This window comes from Lygodium microphyllum, chromosome 6 (genome assembly GCF_053477565.2).
Source record: "Lygodium microphyllum isolate KBCC chromosome 6, Lygodium_microphyllum_v1.1.10, whole genome shotgun sequence".
Lineage (NCBI taxonomy): Eukaryota > Viridiplantae > Streptophyta > Polypodiopsida > Schizaeales > Lygodiaceae > Lygodium > Lygodium microphyllum.
Window position 1 is genome coordinate 128,186,118 of NC_141140.1, and position 16,934 is coordinate 128,203,051.

The 16,934-nt window shown below is 40.9% G+C and overlaps 1 protein-coding gene across 2 annotated transcripts in view; it reads left to right on the top strand.

Annotated features, from left to right (window-relative positions):
- Window positions 1-16,934, top strand: part of LOC148035113 (uncharacterized) — a 42,751-nt gene that overhangs the window by 14,856 nt on the left and 10,961 nt on the right. Inside the window, exon 4 of one of the 2 annotated variants that reach the window (XM_087680079.1) lies at window positions 9,075-9,692. The exons of the other annotated variant lie outside the window; for it this stretch is intronic. Coding sequence (XP_087536205.1) covers window positions 9,075-9,179 — 105 coding nt within the window. The 3' untranslated portion in view covers window positions 9,180-9,692. Of the gene's footprint in view, window positions 1-9,074; window positions 9,693-16,934 lie in introns of those variants that run through there. 2 annotated transcript variants of the gene reach the window in all.

The window sequence follows — 16,934 nt, forward strand, 5'->3', positions numbered from 1 at the left end:
ACTCATCCCTCATCGAGGACCTGTTAATCTCCTCCATCACCAATTCCGCCAAATCATAAAACTCCAAAATGGCCAACATCATCACCCGCCAAATGTGGTAATTGTCACCATCAAGCTTTTGATCCGATGGAAGAGCCGGTAGGACAAGCACCTTCCTGTCCATTATCGCCTGGAACTCCAAATCAGTCTCTGTAAGACATGTTAACTTGCAATACCTGCACAAACGAAAAATCAGTCCCCCTCTGACTGTGTAAATGCAGCCTTCTAGGACTGGTTTCTCCGCTGCGCAAACCTTCTTCACCCGCCGGAGGCGATGGAAAGGTAAAATCTACAATGGAAGGCCTCAAATGCAGCCTTCCTTCCCTTCAAACAGCAATAACGTGCAGCAAATTCACCGATTGGACTCCTTTCCTACATGCCCACGCTCGCTTTAGCCTTGATCCGATGCGTAGCCCTCCCGCTCGCTCTCGAATTCTGGAAATACAGCCTTGTGTCGCGCTGAAATCTCTTCTTCAAATAGTTCAGCTCTCAGTCAGTCCATCTTCACCGCTCTGATACCATGTCAGAGTGTAGCAATGTGGAAGCGTAGGACAAAGACTGAGAGAGAGTGAACACAAAGAGAAGAGAGAGAGAGAAAAGGAGACAGTGTAAACGCAGAAAATCTGCAGTGTAGTATGTTGTATAAAAGTGCAGAAATATACACGCAGGCAGATGAAATATCTGCATGTGTCTCCGACTTGATGACCTCGATCTCCGTCAACCTGAGTACAGTCTGTCTCAACCAACAGATCTCAAGACCAAAATCTAAAATGAATGAATGTTGGAGTATGCCACGAACTGGCTATAAATAGCCAAAAAATAGGAAATTAATACAGCCGACTGCAGTAAAAACAATAAAAATTTGTCCGATTGCAGTTGCTGACGTGGCGTCCGTACTATGCTGACGTGGCATCCTATTGCTAACGTGTCCTCTATCGTATGTTGTATACTGTTGAATCAAACCCTAACTATATAGAAACCCTAGCACAGCCTGTCCAGGGGATGACTCTACCTCTAACATGGGTGTCTTGCATATGTACACATTCCCCAGGTACTCAGAAAAAAGTTGGATAACAAGGCTGTCAAATGCATTTTTGTGGGATATAGTAGTGAGAGCAAAAGCTACAGACTCTATGATCGAGTCTCTAAAAAGGTGTTTGTCAATAGGGATGTACTCTTTGATGAAAAATCAGAATTATCCCTTGCTGGCTTAGACACATATCAGGCTGCCCGTGATGTATTTGAAGGGCTGCTGTCCATTTCATTTGGTGATTCAGCTGGAGCTTCAACAAGTGAACTAAATGTTCAGCCAGCTGCTCCATTGGAAACTACAGAAAATCGGCCATTGGCTGATCTGAATATTCAGCAAAGTGCTGAAACGAAAATTCAACAAGAGCATATACACACTCAGGAGGCAAGACAAATGCCTAGATGGTATGTACAAACTATGAAAGATAGTCATCTGGACGCACCCATGGCTGGTCATACAAGAAGGCAAGCTCGTATACATAATATTGCACATACCATGGAGTTTGTTATGGCAGCAAGTACAGTTGATGATGAGGAGCCTGAATGTTTTGAGGATGCACAACAAAATGTGTAGTGGATGGCAGCAATGCAAGCTGAGTTTGATTCTATCATTAAGAATCAAACATGGGATTTAATGTCTTTGCCCTTTGGGAAGAAAGCCATTGGAACAAAATGGGTCTACAAGCTGAAACGGAATGCAAATGGATCCCTAGGCAAGGCTTGTAGCTAAAGGCTATGCACAGAAGAAAGGCATTGACTATGAGGAGACATTTGCTCCTACCTCCCAAATGACTACCATAAGGTCTATGGTTGCTTTGGCTGCCCATTATGGATGGACTGTGCATCAGTTAGATATTAAAACTGCATTTTTACATGGGGAACTTCATGAGGAAGTATATGCACAACAACCCATTAAATCAATGCCTTTTTGCTCAGCCAAGGGTTTATAAACAGTTCATCTGAGTTTACCCTTTACGTATGTAAAGAGGGGAGATCCATGCTGATCATTTGTATATATGTTGATGATCTTTTGCTTACAGGGACACATGCTGATCAAATTTCAGCATTCAAACAAAATTTGCAGCAAACTTTTGAAATGTCATACTTGGTCTTTGCATTATTACTTGGGCATTCAGTTCATACATGATGCTAGAGGTATTGGTTTATCATAGTCAAGATACATTGGTAAACTTCTTGAGAAGTTTGGCTTACAGGATTATAAACTAGTCTGTACACCAATGGAACCTGGACTAAAGCTGTCATTACATGATGATAGTGATTTGTTTGATATACACACATATGCTCCAGCAGTTGGATGTCTTATTTATCTATGCAACGCTAGGCCAGACATACAATTTGTAGTTTTAGCCCTGAGCAGATATATGCATCAGCCACGCATATCACATTGGCAAGCTGTTAAGCGTGTCTTTCGTTACTTGTAGAGTACTAGATCTTTTGGATTGCTTTATGCCAAGGGGGGACCACTGTATTTACATGCTTACAATGATTCTGATTGGGGTGTTAATTACGATTCACGACACTCCACTAGTGGCAATTGTTTCTTTCTTGGCTCATCTTGCATATCTTGGCTTAGCAAGAAACAATCCACTATTGCCACATCGTCATGTGAAGCTGAATACAAGGCAGCTTTCACTACCATAGTTGAATGCATATGGATTAGACACTTACTAGCTGATTTGGATGTATCTGTAACAGAGCCTACTCCTTTGTTTACTAACAGTCAGAGTGCCATTGCAGTGGCACGGAACCCAGTGTTTCATGCACGCACGTAACACATTGAGATACATTATCACTTTGTCAGAGAGAGGCTACATGTAGGTGATATCAGCCTTGTCTATGGTCCTACTACCATTAATGTGGTAGACATCTTCAATCACCAAAGCTCTTCCTTGTGTGACAAATTTGAAGCATTTCACAATGCTTTAAATTTGATCTCCTTTGGTGGCGGATGATCCTTGTACTTTTGATCACTCTTCACTCTAAGGGGGTTTGTTGGGTTTTACTTACGCCTGCACTCACAGAGGAGTGTCGGTGATCAATAGAATACTAGGGCGCTTTTTACTCTCGGTACGAGAGGTTTTATTCCCTAGACTTATAGTCTTCTTTCGTATGTGCTTATGTCATATACTTACGGGCACTTATTGTGTTTGGGTGTGAACACCTCCTACAACCCTAAGATTTGAGGGTTGTACTTCGTACTTTCAAGTTACACTCTTTCAATCTATTGCATTGGGTGTCATGCTTCACTCTCCACACTGTCTACTGCACTCTCAGCTGAGCTTCGATCCTCTCCATCTCATAGGTTGATATTCCCCCTAGCGAGGCACCAAGAGGTGTAGTGAATGGAGGGTACGTAGATGATGGGATGGGGAATGAGAAAGTGCTAGGAGTGGAGATGCAAGATCTAACCCCTAGCATGCTTCGAGTGGAAGTGGAGTGTAATCCAACATTTTGGAAAGAAGATGTGAGTAGATCAGAATGTGGAGAAGATAGTGGTAGGATGGGAGGAGTTGAGAAGTGTGGTTTACTTGCTCAAGTGAAACAAATGGTAAAGATATACATGATAAAGGGTATCTGCTTCGAGATCCTTCTCTTTTAAAGTTAACATACTAGAAATCATTTGGATTCTGCACAACAAAAGAAGAAACAAGTATACATAACATAAAATTGAAAATCAATCTAAAATTGTTGCTAGAAACCCATTGGATGCATCTATAACTCATGTTTCTCAATTGTTCTAACTATCAACCACCACAAAAAAGTATTAATTCAGCATAAACCATGGTTGAAATTGTCAATGGCATTTACTAACATGCTGTTGTCTATGAAACCAACTATAAACCATTGAAAACTGAGCATAATTTGATCATAAACTGATCACTTGCTGATTTAAGAACTGGTCACAAACTATTGTAAATGTGATCCCAAATTGATTGCAAAATTTGATCTGAAATTGATCCCAAAAGTGACCATAAATGGTTCCCAAACTGATAAAAATTTAAGCTGAAATTGATCATAATTTTTTCTCAAACTGAGGCAAAAGCTCATGCCAAACTGATTATAAATTGATGCAAAAGTACAGTTTCAATGCCTAAGTGAAACTCATACTTATTTGTATACATCTCATAGTGACTAGTACATTGAGTAATGACCTCATGATAGACATACTGGCAACTCAGCACCTTGGATGTGTGCTAAAGGCATCCGAGATCCACTACATACGAAAGTTGTCCAAAACTAGTGGAGTGGAAGTGCTACCTCCCCCTTGAGCGTTACGTAACACTCTGAAGCCCAGCTTTGTTGAATCTAACTGAGCCCGAACCAAAGTTAGCTCTACTTGGAAGGCATCTCGATGAAGTTTCAACAACTAAGGATGGTATGCCAAGTCATCCACTTTGCATCTATTGGTGAAACAATGTTGAAGCTTCACCAAGAAGCATATGGAAACTTTACCTCCAACTTTACTTGCCTCAAACCTCCACTAGGATGTAGACCTTTCTTTCTCTTAAGCATTGTGATGCTTTATGCTTTCACATTGCTATAATTTCAACTTAACTGATATGCAATATTGCATCCAGTTGACCAGCCCCTCGTGTACTTGAGATGCTAGGAGCACGGGATGCATTAGGAAATATTCTTGTTTACATACTTTGGACCATTGCAATGTGATAGTGCGTGGAAATTTGCATACTACTAGCCATACCAAGGTACATTTTTCCATATGTCGCATACATTACTAGCTGCATTTTTTCTCATACAAGCATTACTCGCTGCATTTTTCCTCATGACCAGGACCATACGGAGCATTTGCATGACCAGCATTAATACCATGAGTCCCAAACACAATGCGCTGCTTGTATGCATTGCCAAACTTGCCACATTGTGCCCCAACATCATGCCAATATTGTTATACATGGATATTACCAGCCATACTTGGATACATTGGGCCTTGCACACCACGCATTGATTACTATATATGATAAGGATTTGTGTCATACATCCCCACATGCAATCCCTAACCCACCATAGCATGGAAACTAGTGTCACCACCAAAGCAACCTGGCAGTCCCATAATTGCATGCATGTCCTACTGTCTAAAAAACATTGGATTGAAACTTCCAAGTTGGCCTTGCATATGCATCAATTTTCCCACTAGTATCATTTGCTTATGCTCATTACCCATGTTTGGAACATTATGCTACTATATTAGCTCTTCCTTCGGTGCATCTTGCTATCCCAAATCTGTATTTACTACCCTTCTTTAAGGGGTTCAAAAGGTGCATGAACTGAGCGTCATTTGCCAATTGTACAAACATTTTAGCTGTTATCCTCAACTGATCAAACTAGTCATTAGATTCCTCTTTCTCTTGCTGATCATCAACTTCTAAAAGGCCTATAAGGACACACATTTTGGTCTAAACCAACATTATGAGCTTGCTGTCCATGCTACTGCATGCCTTGTTCAAGCTTGCATTTTTTCCAACACTTTGTGAATTTTCAAATGGAGAAGCATTATCCCTACTTGATCCTATCTCGTGCGAGACTCACATGTGAATTGATTCTAATCCATAATGTCCCAAACACCTTCTTCTGGGGATCCTATAAATGCCCTATCAGGGTTCTGCATCATTGGAGGCCTTGAGAAGGCATTATGATCTCAAGGAGGAGGTAGACACTATCACGAGGATGTGAAAATTTAATGCTTTTCTTTTAACATTTAAGTAAAAGTTAATCAAATGTGCTAATGTGACTTACACATGTAAAGCGCAAGTTAATTGTTTTATAGTGTGGGACCCAAGACCTTGAGATATCAGTTGGTGCCAAAGGCAAAAGTTGTAATAAGTTATGCCTGACAAGTACTAGATGGTTCTCGGTGTCAAATTTGGGCCTATTGGCTAGTGAGACTTTATAGACTAGGCATTTATTAATTAATTAATGTTGGTGTAAGAGCTAATAGCTAGCTCAAGGATTCTTGGAAGACAAATTGGCCTAGCCAATTTAATTATTGGTTGGTGAAAATAATTGTTTGAGCACTATAATATTTATTAAATTCATTTTAGAATGAATATTCTAAAAATTATTTTAATAAGCTAAATAATGCTGAAAAATGGAATTAGAAGGTTGGCACTTGGCAAAACTTACCCATCTAAGTGAAAAAAAAGTTTTTGGAGGCTGGTAGAAGTATATTCCAACTATTGTGAGAGAGGAGGCTATAAAAGGGGAGAAGAGGCTGCTAATGTGATTTGCAACCACCAAGGATTAGTCCTACAGCACGTGACAACAATTTGGAGCCCTCTAGGACAAAGACTAGCCTCCACAATCACCGCAAGAGGATACTCTTTAGAAGAGCAACGGCTCTAATACCATGTGAAGATATGCTAGGTTTTGCATTGAGGAAGTATGACCAAGAATGAAACATAAAGACTTAGATAGAGACAAGCAAAACTCAAACCCTAAACACAAAATGCAAATCTCAAACATAGAGGCAAACACTGAGAGAAGAAACTCTAAAGTGAATGAATGTTGTAAATGAATGTAAGAGTACAAAATGTACAAGGACAGAGCAATGAAGTGTCAGAGAGTAAGGTCCACTGGAGATAGATTCCAAGTGTTGTAACCACCAATTGGAGATAAGAGAGTGTTGAATAATCAAGGATAGCACACTGGTTACCAAAACATTGTAGTCGGAGACTGAAATATGGTAAAGGCAATATTGTACCACTAGAGAAGGCTGAAAACTGGTCACCCGATGTAGAGAACTGTTGGGCAACAATAGGAGAGGTGTGTGCTGATGTAGATGGCCTGCTAGACAAGAAAAACGTAGGTACTGCAATAATCGCTTGGTGGGAGACAAGGCAAGAGCCTGTTGCTTGGCACTAGATGCTAAAACCGCAAGCTAATTAGGTGCTATGATATTGCAACAAATGGAGACCTCCAAACAGCAGGGTGATGGCTGAAAACAGGTTGCCTAGGACTGAATAGTGATGGGCTGCAGTCGGTGATGATTGGATAGCAAATGGTAGGTGACTGATGGCTGAACTCTGCATAGTAGAGTGAGAAACCTGCACCAAAAGGATGAGATTGAATGGTGGGCAGCTTGTCTATTTATAGATGTTGAAGGGTGCCCCAAAAAATTAGGGTTTTGGAAGACCATCGAACCTCTCTCGAACCGCACACCACTTTTGCATTTTTCTTTAATTAAGGGTGTTTTGGGGCTGTTTAAAAATGCTAATCAACTATAAAGCGTGTTTTAGCTCAACAACCCGATAACCTACAAGGGCTGTCACCTATCTCCAATGTCATCTTGATCTGTTGTGGTCAGCTATTTGACAACCTCCAATGGTTGGGTTGATCACCAATGGTTGGGAAATTGAAACTTATGAAGTGGCAACCTTCTAAATGTAATTTTGAACCATTTAATCAATTTCCAAAATTAATAATTCATTTCAAACCTTGTCCTTGCCCAAAAAATTAGTAGTGCCCATCCACAATTAAATTGGCTAGGCCATTTTGACCCTCAAGTAGTCCAACACATTGATTGTCCCTTGGATTGGCATTAATTAATTAATTAATGCCTAGTCTCTAATGACACCACTATTGACACTTATTAACCAATTAAAGGTCCTAAGGCCAAAACTGACACCAAACGCCTACTAGGATATAACTAGTACAAATTATCATGACGTTTGCATTTGGCACTCATCAACTTCTCAAGGTCCTTGGCTAGTCATTGTGAAGTAACTAACTTGTATATCACATGTGCACCTCACATTTGCACAATTGATTAATGCTTAATTAAATGCTAAGCAAAGCATCAAAATTTCATGTCCTTGTGACATAATACTATTTAAGTTGTGCACATGTGAGAGTAAAATGAATGTGTATTGTAGTAACAAATTATCCTAGCTTGGGTAGTAGGGGAGATTGATAGAAGTTGTTGTGGACATGTGCCAAAAGGGTACCTAGGTTAGATCTTGGTTAGAGACATTGAATATCCCCTTGGAAATGACTTTTGGTGTTATGGGGATTAGGGATTCAAATGATTCAAGGTCCTAGACTAAGGCTTGTGGAATTCAAGGCTTTCAAGTTCAAAGTGGTTAGGAATTTAAAATCGAGGTTTGGCAGCATTTGATGTGATTTGAAATGAGGGCAAGGCCAAAGGGCTATTTTGCTCGAATTTGCAGGTGGAGGCCCTAATGAAAATGGAAATTTGCCAAATGTCAAGTTTGGGTTAGTTTTGGGGCTGCATGCAGATGTATCTTCCATGTTGGCCTCTTTCTCCCCCATTATGGTGCGGATTCTGGGCTATGCAAGGTTAGAAAAGGCTATGGAGATCAGTTTTGGGACAAAACAGAAGAGTTGATGCACATTTTGGAGCAATTGACAGTGGTTGAACCTGGATTTTGAGGATTAGATAGTAGAAAGGCCCTAATTTCTGCAAGGTGACCTGATCTATTTCTGGGGCTGTAAACAGAGGTTGAGTGCTGTGCAGGCTTCTTTCTCATGAGAAAGTCAGAGAATTCTCTCTGATCTGCTCCTCATCTCTTCCTTGTCTGCAACCCCAAATTTTCTCAACCTTGATTTGCTGTTTCAGACCTAATTACAGCAGTAGCTAGGGTTTGGATACTGTCTTGGAATGCATGCCAGCAAATCTCATCCATGGATGAAGGATTGTTATTGCAAATTTGAAGAATCATAGTAGAATTGAAGAGATATGGTTATCTATAACAAGGGTGATCTATATGCAACTGTTAAAGACTCAGTTTGACTTCTTGAGCATTTGGAAACAAGGAAAAAATCAATAATTAATGATGTTGGTCACTATCTTGGGGTGGAAATTGATGCCAATCACTGTTTTAGGGTTGAAATGTAGAGATTTTTCTCTCTTCTTCATTCTCTCTCATCTTGTTCAGATATATATGCAATCTATTGAAGATTTGAGCTTCGAATTTGGACCTAATGTTCTACTGAATGGGAGTTTACAGATCTCAGTCCAAAACCAATATGGTTTAGGGTTTGCATGGTTATATTGGGATGTGTGCATGCATGGCTCCATGATCGAGGAAGGTTGTGGATGTAAATTCGGCTAATGGACAGCAGAATGGGTAAGATTTTGGAGGTCTACAAGAGGAATGATTTGCATGCAATTGGAAAATATTCAATTTGAACTTCCTTGATGGTGGGATTAAGGGGCAATTTGGATTTTATGGATGCTGGATGGTTATGAGCGAGATATTCTAATTTATATAAGAGAATTGACTCTATCAATAAAAAAAGTTGGGAACCCAAGAGCATATCTCTTGAGTTGGAGGCAAGGCCTGCCATTTTCTTGGGAATTCAAGGCAAATGTGAGTTGTACAAGTTTTTAGAAGCAATGTGAAAAGAAATACTGCAAGGGGCACCAATGTTCTAGTGCTAATTAAGTATGGCTCGTCTTAATTTCATTAGTAAGGCATTCAAGCCTGGTATGGTACAATGCTGAATTTTCAGCTAACATTTATCTTATGCTTTAATTTCTTGCTACAATCAATGTAATTCACAGTTCCACTACCCTTTTGTAACAAGGCTGGTCGCATAGCTCCAGTGCTAGGATACATCAACTCCCTTGAGTAGGTGTACCTAAGGCATCTGGTTGCAAGTTAGAATGGCAAGCAATTTGTTGACATTGTGTTCAATTGTCATAAAATTCAGCAAGCATGTCTTCTTAAGTAGCAATTCGGTTATGATGCTTTGTTAGAAGATAATGGAAATGGGCATCGTGTTCAGAAAAATGGGCATCGTGTTCAGAATATTGGTTTTGTTGATGCAGTGGGGACTTCAATGTATCTTAATGCTAGAGAAAAGGGCTTGGATGTTCAGTGTGTGTATCATCAAAGGTAGATGTGGTACAACCTCTAAATGCACCCAATGCATTGAATGAACGGATGCAAATGTTTGCTTTGGGGCAAGGACAATAGATGCATGGGAGTCTTGGAAATGCAAACACTATGCCACTTGGACTGCAAGGTATGCATCCAAATGTGGAACATATGAGGTACTTTGGTGGAGAATCTACATTTCATGCTATGGTTGGTCATGATACTTCTCCTTTTGGTATGAATGGCACGAATGTTTTTGGTACACACCCAAGAAATGCATGGAACACATGAAAAGTATCTAAGAATGGTTGTTGGAATGCAAAATTCCATGTAGACTCACATTGGAATGGTCCCCACCAGTATGCTAATAGGAACATTTGGCAATGCATTTGGTACTTCTAGTATGTTTGGTACACGAGATTGGGGATGATCAACTAGATGTAATATTTAATACTTGTCAAGCTGGAATTGCAACAAATGCACCATTTGTTTTCCACAATTTCAAAGTTCTGAGGATTTGGGTGATCCTCAGGGTAAAAGAGCTAGAACCTAGTGTGAGTTTTCGAGCAAGTAAGTTAAAAGCTTCCATGTAATACTTGGTGAAATTTCAGGATTGTTTCACCTATAGACGCAAATGGATGGAGGAGTGTGACGTGGTAGATCATCCTTAGTTGTACTTCACCTTGATGTGGTTCAATTGGAGTTGATTGTAGCTATTGTGAGTCGGTATGTAGATGTATGTAGTTTGCATCTAGGTTTTGAAACCATATGTTTACATGACACGTAGGAAATACATGGGGAATGTACATTTGCAAAGCATGTATGGGATACATGGATGGTATGCAATATATATTTCCAATTGATGCAAGAGAAGTGCATTCGCATAAGTTGGATGTGATGTGTCATGGGGACATGAACTTTTAGCATTTGATTAGTTATTTTCAAATGTGCAAATGTGAAGCACACATGTTATGCATGTAAAATAAGTTAAAATGACAGGCCAAGCAGCTCATCAATGGTTGTCAAGGGCAAAAGTTGTAATAAGCTGTATTGGATAGGTACTAGGTGGTGCCCTGTATCAACTCTAGCTAAGGAAATTTAATTGACCAATAAGTGTCAGTGGTGACACTAGAAACTAGGCATTAATTGATTAATTAATACTAGTTCAAGGGTCAATTAACGCACTAGATCACTTGAGAGTGAAAATGGCCAAGACAATTTAATTATGGATGGGCTTATTTAATTTTCTAGCAAGGATAAAGGTTGAAATCCATTTTCAGAATTGTTACTTCTGAAAAAGTACTTAAATGGCCGAAAAATCTAGTTAGAAGGTGCCAGTTGGCAAAACTTGCTCATGCAAGTGAGGAAAAGGCTCTTGGAGGATGGTTGAGCCTCATTCCAGCATTGTGGAGGTTGGGAGAGGAGGAGAGAGAATTGATGTTGCAATTTTCCAGCCATTGATGATTAGCCTAGTCATTGGAGATTGTCAAGGAGCTGCCACCAGCAGAGCTGATCAGGAGGCCATTGGAGGCAAGTGATAGAACTGCTGTCGCAATTTTCAAGACATTGGTGATTATCCCTGTCATTGGAGATTGTCAAGGAGCTGCCACCAGCAGCTGATCAGGAGGCCATTGGAGGTAGGGGCCAGCCCCTGTAGACTGGTAGGCGACAACAATTTTGGGGTCCATAGGGGCAAGCAACTGCCTATGGGGCTCTTGTTGATGGTGGGCTGCAGTCATTCAGCCATTTCCAGCAGGGCAGCAACAAATTTGACCACTTTCTTGTGATAAAAATCAGAAATTTCTCAACCCTTTTAAAGCTAGGTGTTAGTTTCTCACCATAGGTGATTGTTATGCGACTTCATTCCTACTTTCAGCCTCTCTTCCTCTCACATGGTTTATCAATGCTGTCATAAGGATTGGCCAGGTCAAGTGTTGGACACCTATTTTGACCTATCAAGCGTTTTTTGGTCTTTTCCTTTCATCATATGTCAACAGGTTCCAAATAGGATCCTAGGGTCCTCTCAAAGTTGTGTAGGCACCCTTGCTAATGCACTTTTCCTTATTGCATGTCTTTCAACTGTGCTTCAAGTTCACCCTTCAAGGTGACTACTTTCTCCTACTATGCCGGTGTGCGATCAAGTGTGTGTCATTAGCACCCCTAATTGAAATGAGCAGCTAATTGAGGTGAGTAGAGTTACTTGAGTTTGGCTTTGGAAGAGACCAGACAATTGATTAGAGCAATACACAATCCATCATTGAGCCTCTGCAAATCTGCTTGAGGTATCAAGCTCTCTGCTAATTTCAGTCAAGTGCACCCACAACAAGATGGAAGGATTCCCAGGCTTAGCCTTCATAGCTTCCCATAATGGCTCATCAAGCATGTCTGATCTAGAAGATCAGTTATATTGCCTTTTTTAATGGATACTAGAAGCTTGCTTCACTGATTATCAGACCTACTGCTGTCTCTTGCTACTATCCCTGAATTCACGCTATGCATCAAATTTATCAATGTGTGGTCCAAATGCCTCTACATTTGAACCCACGAGCACAAAATTTGACACGCACGGTCAAAAGCCCCAAAATTTTTGTACTCAAAGCATCAACCATACATCTGCACTGTCTCGAACATGTATAGAATAAGGTTAATTTTGCCAAAATAGAGCAATTTCAGCAAAACCCCCATATTTTTCCAAGTGCTAGAAGTTCAAATTGCATGGAATTAAACCCGCGTGTACATAAAATAACGAAATGGGGCACAAATTTTGCCCAAACAGCAAAAGCCCCAAATTGCACGAGGTCCAATGTGCATCAATGTCGAGAAATTGGGTAAATTTCAGCCCAATTCTTACATGTACATGAAAAGCCCCAAATGTCGGAGTCAAAATGTCACAAATTCCTACAATTTTTGTGACAAATGGTCTTGCTCTGCATCACAATCCCCAAATCTAGGAAATGCCCCAATTTTCTGGTTCAATTTTGCATAGATCTGAGATTTGTGCCTCCAGTGTGTGAACTCCCACCAAGACAAGGGATAATTGAGGGGATTAAATCAAGAATTTTGATTTTTTTTTAAACACTGACGGCGTTTGTTGACCCTTCTAGTTCGTGACCCGTCAGGTTCGTGACGAGTCGATGAAGCCCGTCCCGTCCGTCACGCACCATCTTTGTCTAAGGCCTGCAACTTGTCGACTAGTTATTTGTTGTGCCCGCAATGCCTGCAGCAATTGTCGCCTACTCTCCAACATCCACGACCTGTCGCATCCCACCTTGCCTTCATCCAGCTAACCACCGTCTGCTGACGCCTCCTTGCGCTACCTGTCAGCCACCTGCAACTTGTTTCATCTACAGCTTGTGACCTAAGCCTGGTCGCCTCAACTGTCTACTGCCTGCCGCTAGTTACCTCACGCCCATCACTTGCTCTGATACCAATTTGTTGTGACCGGTGGCGCGAAGATCGAGACACACAGTGCTTACACACAATAGTAGAGAGAGAGAGAGAGAGTGCAAAGTAGAGAGTGAGAGTGAGCATGACTTGTGGGTACAATGAGAAGTGTACCTCTTTAGGTTTTAAGATAGATATATATATATATGAAAGTACAAGTGTGCTAAGGGTGTGTTCACACCCAAGCACATATAAAAGGCATGAGGACCCTTTATTCCCAACATTGGACAAAAAGAAAGTTTTTTTGCAAATAAAATGTGATTGATTATATTACTCAAAAAAACTAATTACAACGGAGTGCTCATGCTCAACAGACTAGCTGGAGCTGATGCAAAGTCACAAATACATCATGTATACAAGCCTCTCAAAGCGGTCTGGGAGGATGGGAGCAAGAAGCCATGGAGGGGGATGTATCGCCATCTGGGGCTGCCTGCCTGCATCACGAAAAACAGGTCCTAGCCACTCCAAGTATGCATGAAATGACAACGGAGCTCCTAACGAGTCTTGGACTCACCCTGCACTTGATCTTAACAGCTGCGGAGAGAGTGGATGATAGAGATCCAAAGCTCTGCTAAGGTCGCCTGTACTGAAAGTCTCTCTCCGCCAAAAGCCTCTTGACACCGCGCCTTATAGATATGCCATCTATTAAGACTCCCTATGATCTCCCATACCTCAGAACGGTCTGCTGTGGGCTCCAATACTTGGTGGATGGGTAGAGCCTCCAAACCGACCACTGCGCACAACCCTGCCTCGATGATGAATATCGTGTCTTATCCTGGCCTCATACAGAAGGTAACAGCCCTGGTTGAATGCTTGCCAACAAAAAGCTCCCCATGAGAGAGAAAAAAAAAGCTAAATTTTTGCATGATCAGTTACTTGAGCAATCATCAGCCCACTAAAAATTCAGCTCCTTTTGATGCTGATTATGACAATTAGCGTATCATTATTGAGCCAGATGAAAATGGGCAGCAAGGGGATGCTGAACATTAGCTTGAGCATCAAAATCGACATGCTGAAAATGAATTACAGTAACCTGAACATGCAGTTCAGCAACCAAACAATGAGGTAATTGACATTCCCTCGCATGTGGATCCATTACCTGATAGCATAGATCATTGGGTAAGGTCTGCACGTGTCAAAAGACCTATACAAAGATTTGATCCTTCTTTGGACTGCATTTTGCTCACAGATGAAGGTGAGCCTCTTACGTATAAAGAGGCCTTATCATGTGAATTAAAGAAAAGGTGGGAGCTAGCTATGCAAGAAGAAATGAAGTCATTGTATCAGAATGATACTTGGGATTTGGTTACATTGCCCAAAGATAGGAAAGCCATTCCTAACAAATGGGTCTATAAAATCAAATGTGTGGATGGCAAACCCAAATACAAAGCCAAACTTGTGGCTAAGGGCTATACACAAAAGGAGGATATTGATTTTCAGGAAGTGTTTTCTCCTGTTGTCAAAATGACCACTCTTCGAGTGTTATTTGCCATTGTAGCATCTATGGATCTTGAACTTAATCAGATGGATGTTAGAATTGCGTTTCTGCATGGTGATTTGGAAGAAGAGTTGTACATGAAACAACCCGAAGGCTTTGTTATACATGGAAAGGAGCATTTGGTATGTAAGCTTAAGAGAAGCTTGTATGGTTTGAAACAGGCTCCTAGACAATGGTATAAAAAGTTTGATGCCTTCATGCTCTCACATGGATTTAAAAGAAGTAGTGCAGATCACTGCTTATATATTAGGAAGGTTGATGATGGAAGCCTTATTATACTACAACTGATTTCAACCTTTTCCATGAAGGATTTGGGTACAATTGAATATATTTTGGGCATGTGTGTAACACGAGATAGAGAGCAACAGCTCTTATTTCTCTCACAAGAAAAGTACATAAGCAAAGTACTTGATCGTTTCTCTATCGCTGATGCTAAGCCTCTTGGTGTACCTTTTTCACCTTATCTTAAGCTTAGCAAAGCAGATTGCCCAAAAGATGATAAGGCAGACAGTACTATGAAGGGTATTCCTTATGCTTCAGCTTGTGGTTCTCTCATGTATGCTATGGTTGCTACTAGACCTGACATTGCTTATGTAGTGGGAGTAGTAAGCAAGTTCATGTCAAATCGTGGCAAAGCACGTTGGGAAGCAATGAAATGTATCTTACGGTACCTTAAGGGCACACAGAAAATGTATTTGCTATGGCAAGGGTACGTTAGATCTACAGGGGTATTGTGATGCAGACATGGCAAGTGACTTGGATACTCGCAAGTCTGTAAGAATCGATTAGGCACGAAGATCAAGGCAGACTGTCGTATACGCAATGAGATACAAAGAGAGAGAGAGAGAGAGCAAAAGCAAGCTGTGTAGAGTGTGAGCACGTTTTTGATACAATGACTAGTGTATCACTTTAGGTTTATATATATATATATATATATATATATATGCAAGTACAATGTACTAAGGGTGTGTTCACACTCGTGCACATATAAAAGGCACGATAGCCCTTTATTCCCAACAACCTTCCACCTAAAGGCAATGTGCCTTAAGAGGAGAAAAGAATCAAGTCTAGGTATGTACAAAGCTGAAATAAATATATCTATCCAACTCCCATCATCTGTCGGCAATGAGCAAACCGCTCTGCTAGAAGACCCTTTGTGAGAAAGTCTCCAGGATTATCATCTGTACTTTGACAAGCTCAATGTTCTTGCTCTCAAGTACATCTCTAATGAAGTGGTACTTCACCTGTATGTGCTTTGTCTTTGCATGAAAGACAGGATTCCGTGCTAGCATGATAGTACTCTGACTATCACAATGGAGAGCAGGTAACTTTGTGATGCCAAGCTCTCCCACTAGACGTGAAAGCCATAAAGCCTCCTTACATGCCTAAGTGGCAGCCACATACTCTACCTCTGTAGTAGACAATGCAACACACTTTTGTAGCTTGGAGATCCAAGAGACTGCTCCTCTTGTGAAAGTAACACATACCTAGAGGTGGACTTCCTACAGTCCGCATGACCAGCTTAGTTTGCATCCATAAAGCCAACAAAAGATGCCTTCTACTTTCCAAAGCAGATGCACAACTCCTTTGTGCCTTTGAGGTATCCCATAATACCTTTTACTGCATCCCAATGCTTCTTGCCAGGGGTTGCCATGTATCTGCTAACCACTCCCACTGCAAAGGCAATGTCAGGACATGTGGCAACCATAGCATACATCAAACTGCCAACAGCTGAAGCATATGATATCTTGGCCATTTCAGCCTTCTCATCATCAGATGTAGGGTTGTCCTCTGCACTAAGTTTCACATATGGAGGCAATGGAACCCCAATGGTTTTCCCCCCCCTCCATATTGAAACACTGCAAAACTTTAGAGATATACTCCTGTTGAGATAGATAGAGTAAGCCTTTCGATTTTTCTTTTGAGTGTTCGCATGCCAAGAATGTGATTTGCATCACCAAGATCCTTCATGTCAAAGCTGCCATGAAGACTTTGCTTCAGTGAGTCCAAAGACTTTGCTTCAGTGAGTCCAAGGCATGAGTATC